The sequence below is a fragment of the Caretta caretta genome, chromosome 6 (genome assembly GCF_965140235.1).
Source record: "Caretta caretta isolate rCarCar2 chromosome 6, rCarCar1.hap1, whole genome shotgun sequence".
Lineage (NCBI taxonomy): Eukaryota > Metazoa > Chordata > Testudines > Cheloniidae > Caretta > Caretta caretta.
In genome coordinates this window covers 22,557,924-22,574,314 of record NC_134211.1, presented here as the reverse complement: position 1 = coordinate 22,574,314, position 16,391 = coordinate 22,557,924, and the positions used below count along the sequence as shown (strand labels likewise).

Sequence of the window (16,391 nt, the reverse complement as noted above, 5' to 3'; positions counted from 1 at the left end):
ATGCCCATCCCTTCCTACGCTCACCTACCACTTCTTCCTTTTTGGCCATAGGGCTTCATTAGGGACATTTCTAATATTAGCTGCATCACAGTGTTAGGGTATAGTAAATTCATGACTCACAAAATTAAGTCAGATATCCCATTCTATCAGCTACTCCCACATAATCCAAAGTTAAGGCTGGACTCACCTCCAAAATCAATGTGATCTTCAAGGAACAGATGGACAGTGATTTCCCACACGCATTGTTCTGAGTTACAATTCGGAAGGTGCCATCATTGGGGTTATTGGGGCAAAAGTCCTTGTACAAATAAAGAAAACCATATCTGATCTTGTTATCTGACTAGCACATGTCTTAGAAATGTCCACGAGGGAGTAGTAAATGATCTATATTTCTAATAATTGACTCCACATTTCTTGTCTTTTTTTTTTGTTCAGAAAAGGTGGGATTTTCAGAAGCGCCCAGCATTAGCCTATCTCTTCTCATGCTGAAGTCAAGGGGAATTTTAATAGGGAGAAGAGGTAGGTGAATGCTGAACACTTTTATAAGACCCCACCTGACATGTCCAAAAATATACAGGAAAACCATTCTGTAATGCGTTTTTCGCTCTGCACAGGCTCTTCACTATGAGCAGAACTGCAACCTCTACATTTCAAAACACTGAAATAATAGAGGCCTTGATTTCTACCTCCCTGCAAAAAGAGTTTCACTGCATCTAAGGTCACTAACATGCAGGTTTAACCTTCAGATGTTTCATTCACAAAAAGGCGTTGTCACTTTAGGACTGCCTGGGCTGTAGAAGCATTTGGTTTTTCACGAGGACCCAGAATTAGCCTACTCTACAAAGCCGTGCTGTTAGTGAAGTCAGTAGTGTTACACCAAGGATAAACCTGGCCCTCAATTATGTTCACCATCTAATAGCACACACCCAACAAACAGAACACACTAGAATCATTATTTGGATGTGGGTTGGGAGGGCCAAATGCAAAAGGAAGTGTAAAGAAATCTAAACTGGTTAAACATACAGATTACACTACTTTAAGACCAGATCTCTTTATTGCTGAATGATCACATAGAAGCCAATGGTCCAACACAAGGAGTAAGGCCATGCTGAGACTAGGAAAACAGGTCATGTTTTAAAAGGTTAGCTATCACCAACACAGACAGGGTTTTACACCTTTAAACACATGCTTGATGGTTGTGGTTAACCCTAAGATTTCACCTAGTATTTTTCTAGTCGAGATATGGCCCATTCATATCAAAATCTGGCCCTTAGAATCTCCACCACTTCTCCAAGGATAAACTGCAGCCCCTTCACATCACCTCTGAACTGGGCCCTGAAGTCTAGCTGTGTTATGGAAGTCTAAATTAGGGTAAATTGGTGGAAGGAAGGAAGGTATTTATCAGGAAAAGTAATATGATGGCGTGGGCTGGTGACACCAACTGTGCTACCTACATGCAACTCTGAACGTGGCCCTGAGTCAGCCTCCACACCTTTCCCCCCAATATCACAGGACAGAGAGTACCCCCAATTTCATTATTATCTCCTCTCAGATTTACTTTTTCAGTTAGCTTGGCAGTCTTAGCAAGGAGACCAGGGAGAGTGAGCCATGCTACTCAGCTGTCAGGCAGAACCTTCTCTTCGAGATACCAGTGCATTAGTCACTCAGCTCAAAATCCTGTGCCCTGTGCCCAGCTCCCTGTGCTTCAGCTCTCTCTGGAGAGAATGTCTCCTGCTCTGTAGCTCCTACTTCAAACCAGAGATGAAGTAGAGATTACAGTCTTAGTGTCTCAATTCTACCAGGGTAATGACGAGTGCATCTACATGGCACAGGATTCATCAGTCTTGCTCTACCCCTTGCATCTGTGTGTTAACTTAGAGGGAGACGCCAAGGAAACCAGTGCCCCTTGTGTGGGTGTTGATATCCTGATTGCCCTGCCCTTGTGTGGTGGAACATCACCAGGTCTGATATAGTTTGGGATCTTCTATACCCATGCAGCGGTGGAGGGGCAGGCTCTTATCGGTGCCTATTATACTTGCATGTGATAGCCATCTAGTTACTCTCTAAGGTGCCACAAGTACTCCTTTTCTTTTTGCGAATACAGACTAACACGGCTGTTCCTCTGAAACCTGTCAAACAGCACTGCAACTTGAGCCTGTGAAGAGCAACAGCTCTCAGACAGGTAACGATGCTTTGTTACCTGAGCAAGAATATAATCGCAATCTCCCATGAAATCAAACTTTTCTCCATCGAAGCTCAAGTAATGTCCATTTCCGTACACAGTGCACGTTCCCTGGCAAGGGTTCTCTGTGCAGTTCCACTGTCTGTTGTTACATGTGCTAGGAGATGGAAGGCAAAATATTACAATCTTTACATCAAAGATGGTTTTACATAACTCTGGATAGTTACGGAATTACTGAACATTTAAATTAATCCCTTTTAGTGGATCACAGAACACAGTGGCCTCTCATACTAGCAGTGTTGGACTGTATGGTACTTTGAGGCCTTGCTTTAATATTGTCTTAACAATCACAAAAAGAACACGAATGTTTAATATTGAATGTCAAAGCTGGGCTTCAGGCAGCCAGAACAGTAGTTAGAGCCAGAATCCACAGTCACAAGACAGGACTCAAAAGTCAGCAGGATCAGGATAGCAGGAGGTCAGAAGCAAACAACAAACTGGAGACCAGAAACAAAGTTGGGAACCTGGGTCAGGATGCCAGGGAGATCAGAGGCAGGAGATAAACTGGAGGTCAGGAACCATAAGTCAGATCGGAGGAATCAAGCCAGGTCAGGATACTAGGAAAGCAGGCTCAGAGAGTAGGATGCATACAGTGTAGCAGGGTGAGCCCAGTTGTTCAGACAGCTTCCTGATCCTGCTGCTGGCTTCAGTAGAGCCAATCAGCCCTGGGAGTGCACCAACTGGACATCAGGGGTGGAGCCTCATACTGAAACTGCACTTCATTGATCCTAACTAAGCTGCTGCTAGGTGGAAGGTTGGAATATAGCGGCTCTTGTAGGCCTGGGTTCAAGACTGTGGATTGTGTCATTAAGACACGTATTTGACTTTTACATTTTGTTCTTTTGGTTGTTTAAACTGCATTAAAACAATGAATGAATTTTCCCAGTGTCACTCACATAAAGACCTGGAACCTGATAGTGAGGATTTTGGGGTAGGTCACTTTGGAGAAAGCCATTTCAACATTAATGAAGCATCATGGGAAAAAATCAGCTCTTAGTTACACAGGTGTGTATCCCATGTAATTCCGGTGACTTCACTGGAATTACACCAGATTCAGATCAGTGTGACCAAGGGCAGAGTACTTAGCCTGTGACCTCTTAAAGGCAGGGACTGTAGTTTTTTCCTACGTGTGTACAGAGCACCTAGCACAATAGGACATTGATCTTGATGGGGCATCTAGGTGCATCTGTAACATAAATAATTAATAATGGTAGTTTGGCAGCACAGATTAATACTTAATGCGCATACAAAATGGTGATCTACTGCCCACAGGCCAAACAGTCTTATGGCTTTTGGCTCTCCCTTAGTCTCTGTGTCCCACTGAAATGCTTGTGAGGAGATGGATATGCCATTGTCACCTAGATAGCCAAACATTTATTTACTCTTCCTGACAGATCTACAAGATGTTTCTGGACGTCTCCTCCTTGTTGAGGTGATCCTTCAAAGATATCAGTCCAACATGCTCAGCCACAAACTGCAGGCTCTGCATAAACTATAGCAGCAGCTGGAGAGAGGTTGGTAAGGACGGAAACCACCATCAGCCTCACCCCTGTACAGTTGTGTAATGAGAGGCCACAGTCTTGCTTTGAACCAGGCAGGGATTTTCATGTTTCATGCTTCAGGCAGGTATGTGCATGACCAGTTCACAGAAGAGGTCAAAGGTAATTTAAGGTGGGGATGATACCTGTTGTTGCCATATATGCATATGAATTGGTGCAATGTGGTGCAGACAGGAAAGAGTAACACCTTTCCCCTTTTATACCCAGTGGAAAAGTGGGGTACTGAAATGAAGCTTCCACAATGGATGGGAAGATCCTGCACAGATCTCAAAATACATCCTGTTTCTGGGCATTAACTCTCATTTTTTTACTGGCCTGCATTTTACAAGTTATTACCTTATGAAGAAACAAGTTATAAGACGTTGTGGAATATCATACCATGTGTTACAGCGGACTGTGATATTTTCCCCAGGGTTATAGAAATTTCCTCCATGGACACAAGGGCACTGGTCCTCAGCAATGCAGACCCCTTTACCATCAGATATAAGCCCATTGGGGCACATGCAGCCAGAGACACATTCTGTGACATACTGTGAATATACAAATACAATGCAAGGTGATGTATTAATCATCCAGGAAGGAGAAAGAAAAAGTGGAGACAATTTAGCTCTGGTTGCTACATTGCAGCTGCCAAATCAGAAGTCAAGCTGGGAGCTTTCTAAGAATCAGGTCCATGATATTCATTTGGAACCCAACTGGTTTACAGATCTATGGTTTTCTGTGCATTAATTTATTCTATACCAGTGGGAAATAAGATTTTAAAAATCATCAAATTAGACTGCTGCATATTCATTAACATGACAATGACAGGCATGGTGACAACATGGGTAGCTATCGCTTCTCTACTGTTATCAGTGGAAAAGGTGGTTTGTAAACAGTGCAATATTAGCATTTGTTATGCATGATCATGCATGCAAAATAATAAATAAGCCATGCATGTTCTTATTGATATGAATTTAGCCCCTTACACACTGCATGTCCTGTGTCTTACAACTTTTCTGACACTCAGATCCAGTTGCTCCTGGGCCGGCAGAGCTGCAGTCAAAGTAAAACATAGGAGCAGGACAATCTGCAAGAGGGAAAAGCCATTACAGAAGGGTCAGTTGGTGAAACTGGAATGGATGCCATCAAACAATTTGTGCCAACATAGACATTTCCCAAAATACTGACTGAGCATGTCAGCTAGGAGTTTCTTTTATACAATTTTGAGCTGTTGGCTGAATTCAACAAGTGAAACTGACAGACATTTTTTGTCTTTTCAGATGTTTTCCCCATTGAGGAACTTTACAAAGAATAAATATTTTTGTTTTCTATAAAATGTAAGACTAATACTCCACTGATTTTCCTTATGAAGATCAGTCTCTGGAGGTCTCAACTGTACTTATTCAAATTTAATATTTTTTCTCAAAATAATTTTCCAATATAAACAAAAATGTTCACAGAAAATTTTCATTTTGGTTGAATTTTTTTTCATTTTGAGGAAAAACCAGAAAAAAAACATTGTTCAGTAAAATGTTTGGGTTTTGGTAATATTTTTCAGTTTTTTGTTTTTTAAAAACTGATCATTTTACTGAAAATTTGAAGTGAAAATGGTTTTGGAAAACAAAAAAATTGTTAAGTTTTCTGTTTAGTTATTTGTTAAAAACAAAAATTCAAATCGGATGGCATACGGGAAATTCCTGTCCCTTTCCCCTCATGGGAAAAGGGTTTCTTATACTGGGATGTGTGTCAGATACAGCCTGGAAATCCTGTGGAGCAGCCTTGCTGTAATGCCCAATCCCACATTTGTAGTGTTGAGAGACCTCACAGTTAGAATCCTCCACCCTCTTGCCATTGGTTATCCCCATATCTGTGCCCTCCCACTTTGGTATAGAAGGGGAGATGCCAGGCTTAGACAGGAGCACGCTGCAGACAGCAGCTGCTCCCCCCTTCCTCTTGATCCAATGAACCTTGCTTCCACTTTATGGTTTGAATAGACTTGGGGGACAGGGAAGCATGGATCCCCCATCCTTTCACACTTGTCAGTTTCCACTGGCTTTAACTTCTCTCCACTGAAGGATTGAGTACCCAACCCTGGACATAGGAATCCTTTGAGTCAGGTGCTGGCTTGAACCAGAGAACCAACCTGTCAGGAGCAGAGCCAGTATGAAGCTACTGATACCACTTGTTCCTTGTATGACTGATTTTTTGTCAGGCTATTAAGGATCCAGGGAAGAAGCAGAAATTATTGGATGACTAGATCGACCAACCTTTGAAAGCAGAGCCAGCACTTCACATTGACAGTCATCGCTAAAAAAAAAACAAAACTGCTTCCACACCTTTAGGATGCAAAAGACCAAGTTCCTCCCTGAGAGGTCTTCTGAGAGATCAGTAACCAAGCAGTATTAAAAGGCCTTGATATTTTCTATCTATATCAGATCAATGGCATGATATAGAATTGCTTGTGAGAGAACTCATTCATACATATTCATTTGTACACATCCGTACACATATCTCTATTTCTACCCTGTCAGAGATTGGAATTATTTGTGATATTGGAAAGAATGCCCTTTCTGGAAAAGAAGAAACACAGAGGTGACAGACACCTCACAAATTCTAGATGTGTGTACATTTGAGATGATGTGTTCAAAAGGACAGAATCCGAATGAACCATCTTTCCATCTTTGAAGGACTAGTTATTAAAATGACCTGAAGCATCTAGAAGTGAAAATTACCCTTTTCTCATCTCATGAACTTTGAGAGATATATCTATTTTTGAAGAGTTCAGCAAGTTTGATGACATTTTTATAAAGAAAGTTATCAATAGGCTAATACTCACCACTATAATTAACACATTTCAGGGAGAAGCAAGACATGCATACAACACAGCTATCTGTTAAAAAAAATCTGACAAATACATTGAAAACTACTTTAAATTCTAAATTACAACTCAATGGTAGAATTTAGCAAAATCTCACCTTTTTTCATTGTAGCTTCTCCAATGCAGTCTAATCTTCCTCGAATACATTTGCTAAAAATATTTCATAAAATGAGAAACATCAGCTCTTCTCACATGTAAACGAGAAAGAAAACATTATCTAAAAGCTCCACCACACAGGAGAATATCAGCCACACCACAGTGAGTGGTTCATGTAATCACCCATATGCCAAAATGGAATTATCACCTCAGAGAGAGAGACAGAAGGGCATACAACTTTTAGTGTTCTCTCACTTGCAACAGACTTTTTTTTTTATCTTTAGGCAGTTCACTTCAGCTTTCTGCATCTGTTTCGCCATGGTACTTACCTACTTAAGAGGGATCTTGAGATGCTAAATTAATTAGTGTTTATAAAATACTTTAAGATCCTCCAGTGAAAGGTTCTGTATAAATGCACATTATTATAATTACCGATTCTGTTATTCGGTGTAATATACTGAGCTGGTTGAAAATGCCAGTTATTTTTCATGGAAAATTAAATCCTTTTATTGTTTTAGTTTCCGTCAATTTCTTGATTATTCAATTCTGGAAAATTTTGATTCTCAAAGACCATTTTTGGCTCCAACGTATTCTGTTTTTGAAAAATGTAAAAAATGTTCTGATTTCCTCTCTCATTTTTCATTTCAAAAAGAAGAAATTTTCAGTGAAAATAAAAATTTTCCGCAACAAGTTGTAATACTGGCAAAAAGCCATTTTTCACAAAATTACAAAAAAGTGAAATTTCAGTCAGTCCTAATACTGCATGAGGAGGACTCCTGAGGCCAGGCCATTCATAAATCTACCATTGTGTCCCACATTTGCTTCCACCCCTACCATTCTTTTTTCTTTTTCTGCAGCTCATTATTCCTTCCCCACTTCTCCACTGCCCTCCTATCTCCCTGCTAATGTCCCTTCTACTCTGCTAGCCCCTCTGACCTCCCTCCTCCTGAGTTCTGATCAACTCTCCATTTCTTTTCCCTTTCCATGCATTCCACCCCTGCCCATTGCAGCTAATCTCTCCTCGTGCTCCTACCAACTATGTGTGCCTCTCACCTCCCATGTTATAGAAGCCTTTTGTTCACTCTTAGAGCACTTGGATTAACCACTTCGGGGTTTGTCCATTGGACCATGGTGGAGCCAGTATTGTCAAATAGAAAATCTCATCATTCCTTGGTATGATATAAATTCGTTCAGAGATTATTACTTGCATAGACTGCAGTGTATGTTTAACATGGCAATCCATCTACCATACATTCTTCGGTTCATCTGAAACAACTTACCACATGAGTTTGTCCTCTTGGAACGATTTCCCAGCTTGAATCGTCTTGTCTTTATAGTAACATGGACAGTCGTCTGGAGACACGCATTCATCAGCATTTAGGTAGGTCTCCTTGGGACAACCACAGCCCTCTACAGGAGTGCTCTGGACATTACACAGCAGATCAGGCTCGCCCAGGGAGCGGCAGGAGTGGTTACAGAACTTCACATCATAGCTGAATACCATCGTTTCAGGACAATCCTTAGAGACATCTTTGCAAGACAAATAAAACAAGGACTGAAATGGGTTTGTGACCCTCAGTGTTAAATTTCACCTCTTGATGTAGGTGATAATTACATATACTGATAACTACATATACTGAAGGCTCTTCTCCAAAGGAAAGTGTTGTATCCCTCCTTGCCTAAGGTATTTAGAATTAATTAGCCAAAACACTGAAATATATACAATGCTATCACATATCAGGGCCCAAAAACTACATACTTCTAACATGTCCTTATGTTTAAAAACAAACAGCAGCACCCCCAGCACTTACGCTGACTGAGGTTTTTCCAGGCTGCACAGTTCCCTGTGTTGTTCCCCAGCAGGTCGGACTGCCAAAGCAGACCTGCTTTGCTTTCTTTCTAGATGTTAGAAACAGCATAATTGCCCACCATTAAGTTACCACACTGCTCTTTCTGAGCAAGAATATTTATTCTTAAAGCAAAAGCATGAAAGAAAACATATCAAAAATAATAAAAGAACCTACACACATGCTAATGAAGCTTAGCAGAGATCACCCTCCCCTGTCCAACCCCAACAAGGGCTCTGGCAGGAGTCAGTCCTTCAAACCCCACACAGGGGCTTCTCTGTGGCTACAAGTTTGTAACTCCTTTTGCTCAGAACAAGAACCCTCATGAATAGGTCAAGTCCTTCCAGTTCTTCCCAGGAAAAACTGGGGGCTCCCTTGGATAGAAGGACCTGTCTGTTTGCTGGATCAGAAAGCAGGGCCAGAGTCAGTTTTAACTGACACTATTTTATCCAAAAGTCCTTTCTTTGTCTGTTGTTACCTAAAGAATCCAGTTTGAACCAGTATATGCAAGCCTCTTCAGGTGGTGGCACCCCTCTGGAGGTGTTATAACCTGAGAGAATTTGCCTAATTTACACACACACACACACACACACACACACACACTGTTCTTTGCTCCTGGAGGAGCTGTGGTCACCCTCTCCCATGAAATTACATACAGTCCCTGGCCCACAATGATACATAAACTTAGTACTGTAAGATCTACCGAAGATATGAGACTCTCCAATTAGGAGTAATTTGAAAAAAGAACGAACAACAACACTATTATTGTAAGTGCTGGGCAGCTGCCAGAGAACTCTCTGCTGATGACATGCTGTTGCCAAGGAAACGACATGTAGATTCTAGAAGCTCTCTGGAGAAGAACAGAAAGATGGAATCACTCATGGAGCATCCTTTGGGAAAAAGAAAAGCAAAGCCTTTGGGCTTCTCTGTGTGGACTGAAAGGCAAAGTATCAAGTCTAACAGGCCTCAGTTATCCTTCTGAGCAAGGCTGATCAAACTGCATGGGCTACTGAGGAGCGGCATCTTCAAATCTCTGCACCAAGTACATGGTAAAATAACCTTGGCTTACTCTGAGGGGTAAGTGGCTCATGCCATTTTAGCTGGTGCCAGATTACAGGGAAGAGCCAGAATGGCGGATATAACCATGAGGAGGGGCAGGGCAGCGCAGTGTCCTCCATGGCTATTGGCCAATCCAAAGGCCTCTAAAAGGGAATGAGACTTGGTGGTGTTTGGCAGTCCAGGTCTAAATTTGATGGAGGGCTGAGCCAAATTTTGGAGCCATCAGAGGGACAAACGCTGCTCCATCATTCTGCCTTTGCTGCATAGGTAACTAGTTCAAGGATGAGAGCTCTACTGTGGGATTTTCTGAGAAGATGTTTGATTACACTATTCACTGTTAAAGATGTGTAACCTTTGAGGTTTGAACTGCCTTGCATCTGGCTGCAGGCATGTCCTTTTTTAATGTCTCTGCAGTATCTGAAAGAGCCTTGGAAATCAAAGCAGTGTGAAACACCAGTGAAATGGAGCACACTCTGGCCTATTTACTCATTCTCTTATGAATAATGCTGCACAACAGATTTTATTCTTAGCACTAGTATGTTCCCAAAAGGGTACTTATTCTTCTTTACACAAGTCTGAAGGCAAAGAAGTATTGTGAAGGTTGAACAATCAGTATTTTTTTCCCAGCATTAGAGGGTAATTTGGGTATTGTTTGAAGCTGATATTGCCAACTTCATCATGAGTGAATGGAAGTTTTGTTTCTTAAACCAATGCTACAGCCCTCTCCTGCTTTTCATAATGTAGTTCCTAACTTTTGGCACACACTGGAGTGCATCTTGTTCCACAATTCTTCACCTGTCAGGAAAGCTTTCAATAGACAGACACTGTATATAATACATACAGCTGTATGTTTCTACTCCAATCAGCTGTAGAATACACTGTGTTCCTTTTGAATTACTGTACCAAAAATTTGTTAAATTGCTCGTACTATAATTTTAAATTCTTTCTACTACTCACTACTCTAATTACATTGTTTACTTCATCTGGAAAATTCAAGTAGCCTCAAAGGCATGTAATTAACCAATAGATAGACAAACTAGCAGATGCAAGGGGAATCTAAATTGCATATATACCATTATCTTATGGCTTTATATTCAGATTGGTTTCCAGTCATGAAATCATTCATAGGAAAAGTGAGATCTTCCAAAACTGCTGTCAATGAGAAGCTATTCTCATGCCAATCACTTGGGAATTATTGCAAACAAACCGCACTTATGATAGCAAGAGTTAATCAGGTGAATCCACTGATCATTAATGGAAGCATGACAATGCAGAAATAAAAATGAAGGTAATGGAGAAAACTTAGTCCCCAGGTGTTTATCCTCATCCAGTACCAAGCGAGGTCAGTGGAAGGTGTACCATTAACTTCAACAGTGAATTGATCAAGCCCCAAAGAAGTAACCCCATTTAGCAAAAAGAAGTCTGTGATGTTATATATACCCATTTATAAGCATAAATGCATTTATCCATATATACCCCAAAGACTATTGAAACGGTCTATAGGAGACACAGATATCTAGTAGTAAGATCAGAACGCTGAAAGCTAGACTCCTATATTATTCCTGTCTATTCTACTGACTTGCTATGTGGCCTTCTGAGAGTCATTTATCACTTCATGCCATAGATTACCCATCTATACAATGCGGATATTAGTACTTAAATTACAGGAGAGTTTGTGGGCTGAATTCATTAATACTTATGAAGTATGTTATGATCCTCAGATGATATGTGCAAATACACTTTATGCAAGAAACTAATACTTTAATGTAACATAAAAAATCAGTTTAATTAAAATGGTGCAAGTTTGTATAGAGGTATGGACTGTAATGGTAGATGTTGTCGGTCAGAAACTGAACAGAAATGGATCCTATGGCAGCCAAGACTAAAATATATTGAGAGTCCTTTGTATTCAGAGTTTGCCTAATTCCTGACCATGCTATGCCTTGATTTAGCTAAGGATATTAATCCCACATTTTCATGAATGCTAAATTCATCCATTATTCCCATAGAAAGAACACACAAGGTCAGACCCTCGGCTGGTTTCAATCAGTGTAGCTATCTTGACTTCAGTTGGGCAACATCAATTTACAACAAGCTGAGGATCTGGCCGAGAGTATACTTCTATCCTAGTTCTAAGATACCTATCACCTTGGCATGTGAGCACAGAACATAATTGTTTCAACAGCGTCAAAGCTCCAAAATGTGTTCTCTATGCACATACACATGTTAATATGTTACACATACCACAGACCCCATGCCTCCAGCCTTTCAGGTGTACTCCTCTTGCAGCACAATCCCTGGAGTATGTAGAGAGCACGCTACACAGGGCTGCTTCACTCTTCTCAGCATTACAAGTGTCATAAACACAGTTCTAGGCAATACACAAGGAAACGGATATTATGATGAGAGCCCGAGCAGCAGAAACAAAGAGCCATTTTAAATATTTATAGGATCATAAGCTCGTTGCCAGGGAGACTTAACCCTCAATATTGGAAAGCCAAATAATGTTCTTTTTTTGGATTACAAAGCAAATAAATTCAACTTTATTATGGGACAGTGTTTGCAACTTTTAAGGTACACAGGTTATTGCCTCCTCCTAATGACACACATTTGGTTAGCTGAGACTGAAACCCTGATCCTCAGTCCTCCCTGACATCAGTGGGAGGACTGGGCCAATAAATCTCACTGAAATCAACAGGAGCAGCAAAATTATCCACAACAAAATTCATTCCTGGTTTTGGTTAATTGCAACATATTTTAAACATAGCTGGCACATGAGTTTTCAATGAGCTTTAATAATTTGGAACATTTGAAAGGTAACTTACAAGCCATTTTTTAAATGGACCCAAAGGCATATTGGACAAGACAAAGTTAAAATCCCAGGTGATTTCTAAGTGACTTGTATCAAAAAAACACTGGATTTTTTTTTCAAATTTTTCAGAAACTTCTTTACCTTCAGAATAAACATGGCCATTTTCAGGCCAAGTCAGCTTTTCCGTATCATAATTACAGAGATGCAAAATCAGGGCTTTCTAAGGACAGTTTGTTGCCATTTTAATAGGGAGTAACTAATGTCTCTTCACCACAAAGAGTAAGATATAAAAGCTGCTGATGTTGAATATATTCTTTTTTTTAACATCTGAATTTTAAATGAAGCTAAGTGTGAAGCCAAGATGTTTCAGAAGCACTGATCTGTATTATAACATCTTTCTTAGAAGATTCCTTAAGTAACATGTTAAATTACCTTCTAGGTATAAACAAAGTGCACAGAAAGCTAGTGTCTTACCTCCATCTATTCAGTTTCTTTTATTCAGACCTTAAGACCTAAAAGTCTTATCATTTCACAATGAAAATGAGCTAGCACCATTTGTGGCAAGATATCAAACTAGTTGGTTTAAATACCTTGCTGGTTACGAAAGCCCCAGTCCAGCAAAACACTTAGGCCTATGCTTCACTTTAGACATATGAGCAGCCCCATTGACTACAATGGGGCTATGCATCGGAGCTCATCAGCCTCCTTTTCTTTGGAATCTTTTTGGTGAAAATGGGTCTGTGATGTTGTCTAATTAAAATATAATCACGCAAATCATTATTTCTACCACTGTTATATAATTGCAACGAATCTTATATAAAATGTAACTCATGGCCAGAAAGGGTTAAACAGCTTGCAGGCTGAATGACCCAACGCCAACCTTTAAAGTCATGTTAGAAAGGTATGTGAATGGTAATTAGGGCCATTCATGGTAAATAAGCTAGAACTTTGAAATGCAAACCTATATTGTTAGAAGTTAGAAGCAATACTGATTGTGTGTATCTTAAATGCTAGCCAGGTAAACAGACTGTTCCTGTCTGTCACTATAACTATTAATTCAGAGATCAAAAGGGAATATTAACATTTAGATAAATCTTGGGTGAAATAATGTCATTGTCTATATGTCTCTTCAAAGTTTGTGATGATAGTGGTGTTTAGGAAACAGAAGGGCTTTACATCAAAAACCTTACATCAAAAATGTTACATCAAAAACCTATTGTTTACCCAGGACTGCATGGTCAAGTGGAGGCTAGAAAACCGTATAAAAGACCATTGGGTCCTGATTCTGTCATCTCAGATCTGCTTGAGCTTTGTACAGGGGAAGCTTAGGCCACAAGGACTGAGATCCCAGGTCTCATTGCTCAAACACCCTGCAACGACATTGGACTATAACCTATGGACTATTTCTGAAAGAACTCTTTGCAATTACAAAATTCAAAGCTCACCATCTCTGCTTTGAATCTGAACCTCAATGAATTGAACCCATGTCTGTATGTATATTGATCTTTTACTCATACTCTCTCTCTCTCTCTCTTTTCTTTTTTAATAAATTTTAGTTTAGCTAATAAGAATTGGCATAAGTGTGTATTTGGGTTACATCTGGAATATTCAATAACCTGGGAGGTAATGTGTCCAATCCTTTGGGATTGGTAGAACCTTTTCTTTTATATGATGAAATTAGATTTTCAGAAATCGTCATCATATTTGACGTGGGTACATGGATGGAGGCCTGAGGCTGGATTACTTTAAGGGAACTGTGTTGTTTGAACTTCTGAGTAACCAGTAAGGTATAACAGAAGCTGTTTAATGCTGGCTTGATAAATCTAAATATTGAATTATCCACCAGCTTTGAGTTTTGTCTGCCCCATTCTTTGTAGCTCACCCTAATTGAGTGATCCCAGCTGGCCCCCACTGGGACCCAGGTCACAGTGGCATAGTTGTGCTAGGATACACATTACCACAGGTTAATTGGGTTTTTGGATCAGAACCACATGCTTGTCAAAAATTAATTTTGATATTGGAGAGTTTAAAGGTTACAAATCAGTTACAATGAGTGACCCATGACCAAGATCCTGACAGAAAAAGCCTGGAAGAGTTGTGCTCACAGAGGGAGTTGTCTTTTAAGAAAAAGCCCCAGAGCAGGAACTGAAAGATCTGTTAATTGCCAGTGATAAGTAAGTAGACCCAGCGAAAATGCTTTTAGTGAGAAACCAGCAGCAGTTTGAACATGCACAAAAAATAGCTGATATGAAAAGAGAAGCTGCTGAAAGAAAGCAAGAAAGAAAGCAAGCAAGAAAGAAGCCCATGCAAGGCACATGGAACGGCTGGCCGCTGAGGAGAGGGTTGTCAGACTTAAGATCCAAATCAAAAAAGCAATGGAAGAACAGCAGAAACTGTATCATCCTGAAAAGCCAGCTCCTCTCAACAACAAAGATAGGGATAGAATCTATCCAGTTTATAACAATGTTCTATGACTCTAAGCAGTTGTCTGTGTGTAAACAACTATACCCCAACACTGCCACCTTTTATGTAAATGCTTTTAGTGTGAGCTCGGATAAAGATAGCCCTATAACTTGTGCAGAGAATGTAAAAATCACTGGTAAAAGCTGTTTAGGGCAAATTACAGCTTCTAATACCACTCTGTTAAAGCAGATCTTGTCAAAAAGGAAGATTACTTACCAGATAAGAGTGTGAATATTGTAATCCTCTATGAGTTTACTGTAAGTGTGCCTTTAGCCAAAATCTACCTTGAGTGGAATGGTGTTAAACAGGAAGCTATAGCTGGTGTAAGGAAGTTATTGCCTAAGGATCTTTTGATTGAGGATGATATTAAAGCTTTGTTCAGTCAGGTTGACATAAACTAGTCACAGGAAAGAAATAATCCTAAACCTGTGTCTATTAAGAGCAAGGACTTGCCTATGGAGCGTTTCTCCAAATGTTTGTCTGAGAAAGATAGCTGTTTATCTGTGCAAAAAAGCAGTTTGTCTGCAAATGAAGTTTCTGAATGCCTGTCTAGTATCTCAGAAATGAATCTGGAATTAAATAAAGCACAGAGAAAGCTCTTTGCTCAGGAAAATGTTTCTCTAGAGCAGATTAAAGTTGATGGTCAGGTTAAAGCCCTAACCGAGGAAGAAAAGGGTACATTCTTGGTGAGTAATGGATTGTTGGCTAGTAAAGCTTCTAAAAGTGAGTCTAGCCAATGTAAAAGTGAGTTACTTAAAGTAGCTCAGTATGAGCCACTGTCTGTGGAAAGCAGAAGTTTGTCTGTTGGAAGTGGCAACTTGCCTGTTAAGGAAGCTGTCCCACTATCCAAGCATTTGTCTGTGAACAGCCATAAGTGCTGGGACAAGGGAAATGATATCCCAAGCTGTTTGTCTGTTAAAGGGGAATGTTTCTCCAGACAGAAGGAGACAGAAGAAGGCAGGCAAAAGAAGCCTGTCAGCCTGTGATGGTTGAAAATTTATCAAATGACTCAGAGTTGATTCTGGATACAACTAAAGCCCAGGAAGAAAGTGGTCCTAAATTTGTGTCTGCTAGAAATAATGACATTGTAACCAGGTTGCTTTCAGTTAATGTCAGAAATAGCTCCCAGAGACCAAGCAATTCTGATGCTTCTATTTTGCCTGTTGCTAGTGTGCTGCTGGGTAAAGATATGACAACCTCATCTTATCAGGTTGATATCATAGCCAGGACACAAGGAAAGCATAAAGGTGATTTGACTATGTTGCCCACTGACAATGTGGAAACTTGTGACAAGGAAGAAATGGTTCCTAAGCTTGTACCTGTTGTCAGCAAAGAGAGCCCCAGGGGAAAAAACACTTCTAACCCTTTGACTATGAAGTTTAGCAGCTTGCCTGAAAGGATGTTGTGTAAAAATCCTCCTAATGTGCCAGAGGTGATTCTGGATGCAAATGAA

At 40.2% G+C, this 16,391-nt stretch overlaps 1 protein-coding gene across 1 annotated transcript in view; it reads right to left on the bottom strand.

Moving 5' to 3' along the window:
• Window positions 1-16,391, bottom strand: part of LOC125638456 (mucin-5B-like) — a 66,192-nt gene that overhangs the window by 23,640 nt on the left and 26,161 nt on the right. The window contains exons 15-21 of the mRNA XM_048854245.2: window positions 11,908-12,034; window positions 8,038-8,287; window positions 6,759-6,811; window positions 4,770-4,870; window positions 4,180-4,331; window positions 2,201-2,339; window positions 188-298 (exon numbers count right to left, since the gene is read on the bottom strand). Coding sequence (XP_048710202.2) covers window positions 188-298; window positions 2,201-2,339; window positions 4,180-4,331; window positions 4,770-4,870; window positions 6,759-6,811; window positions 8,038-8,287; window positions 11,908-12,034 — 933 coding nt within the window. The remainder of the gene's footprint in view (window positions 1-187; window positions 299-2,200; window positions 2,340-4,179; window positions 4,332-4,769; window positions 4,871-6,758; window positions 6,812-8,037; window positions 8,288-11,907; window positions 12,035-16,391) is intronic.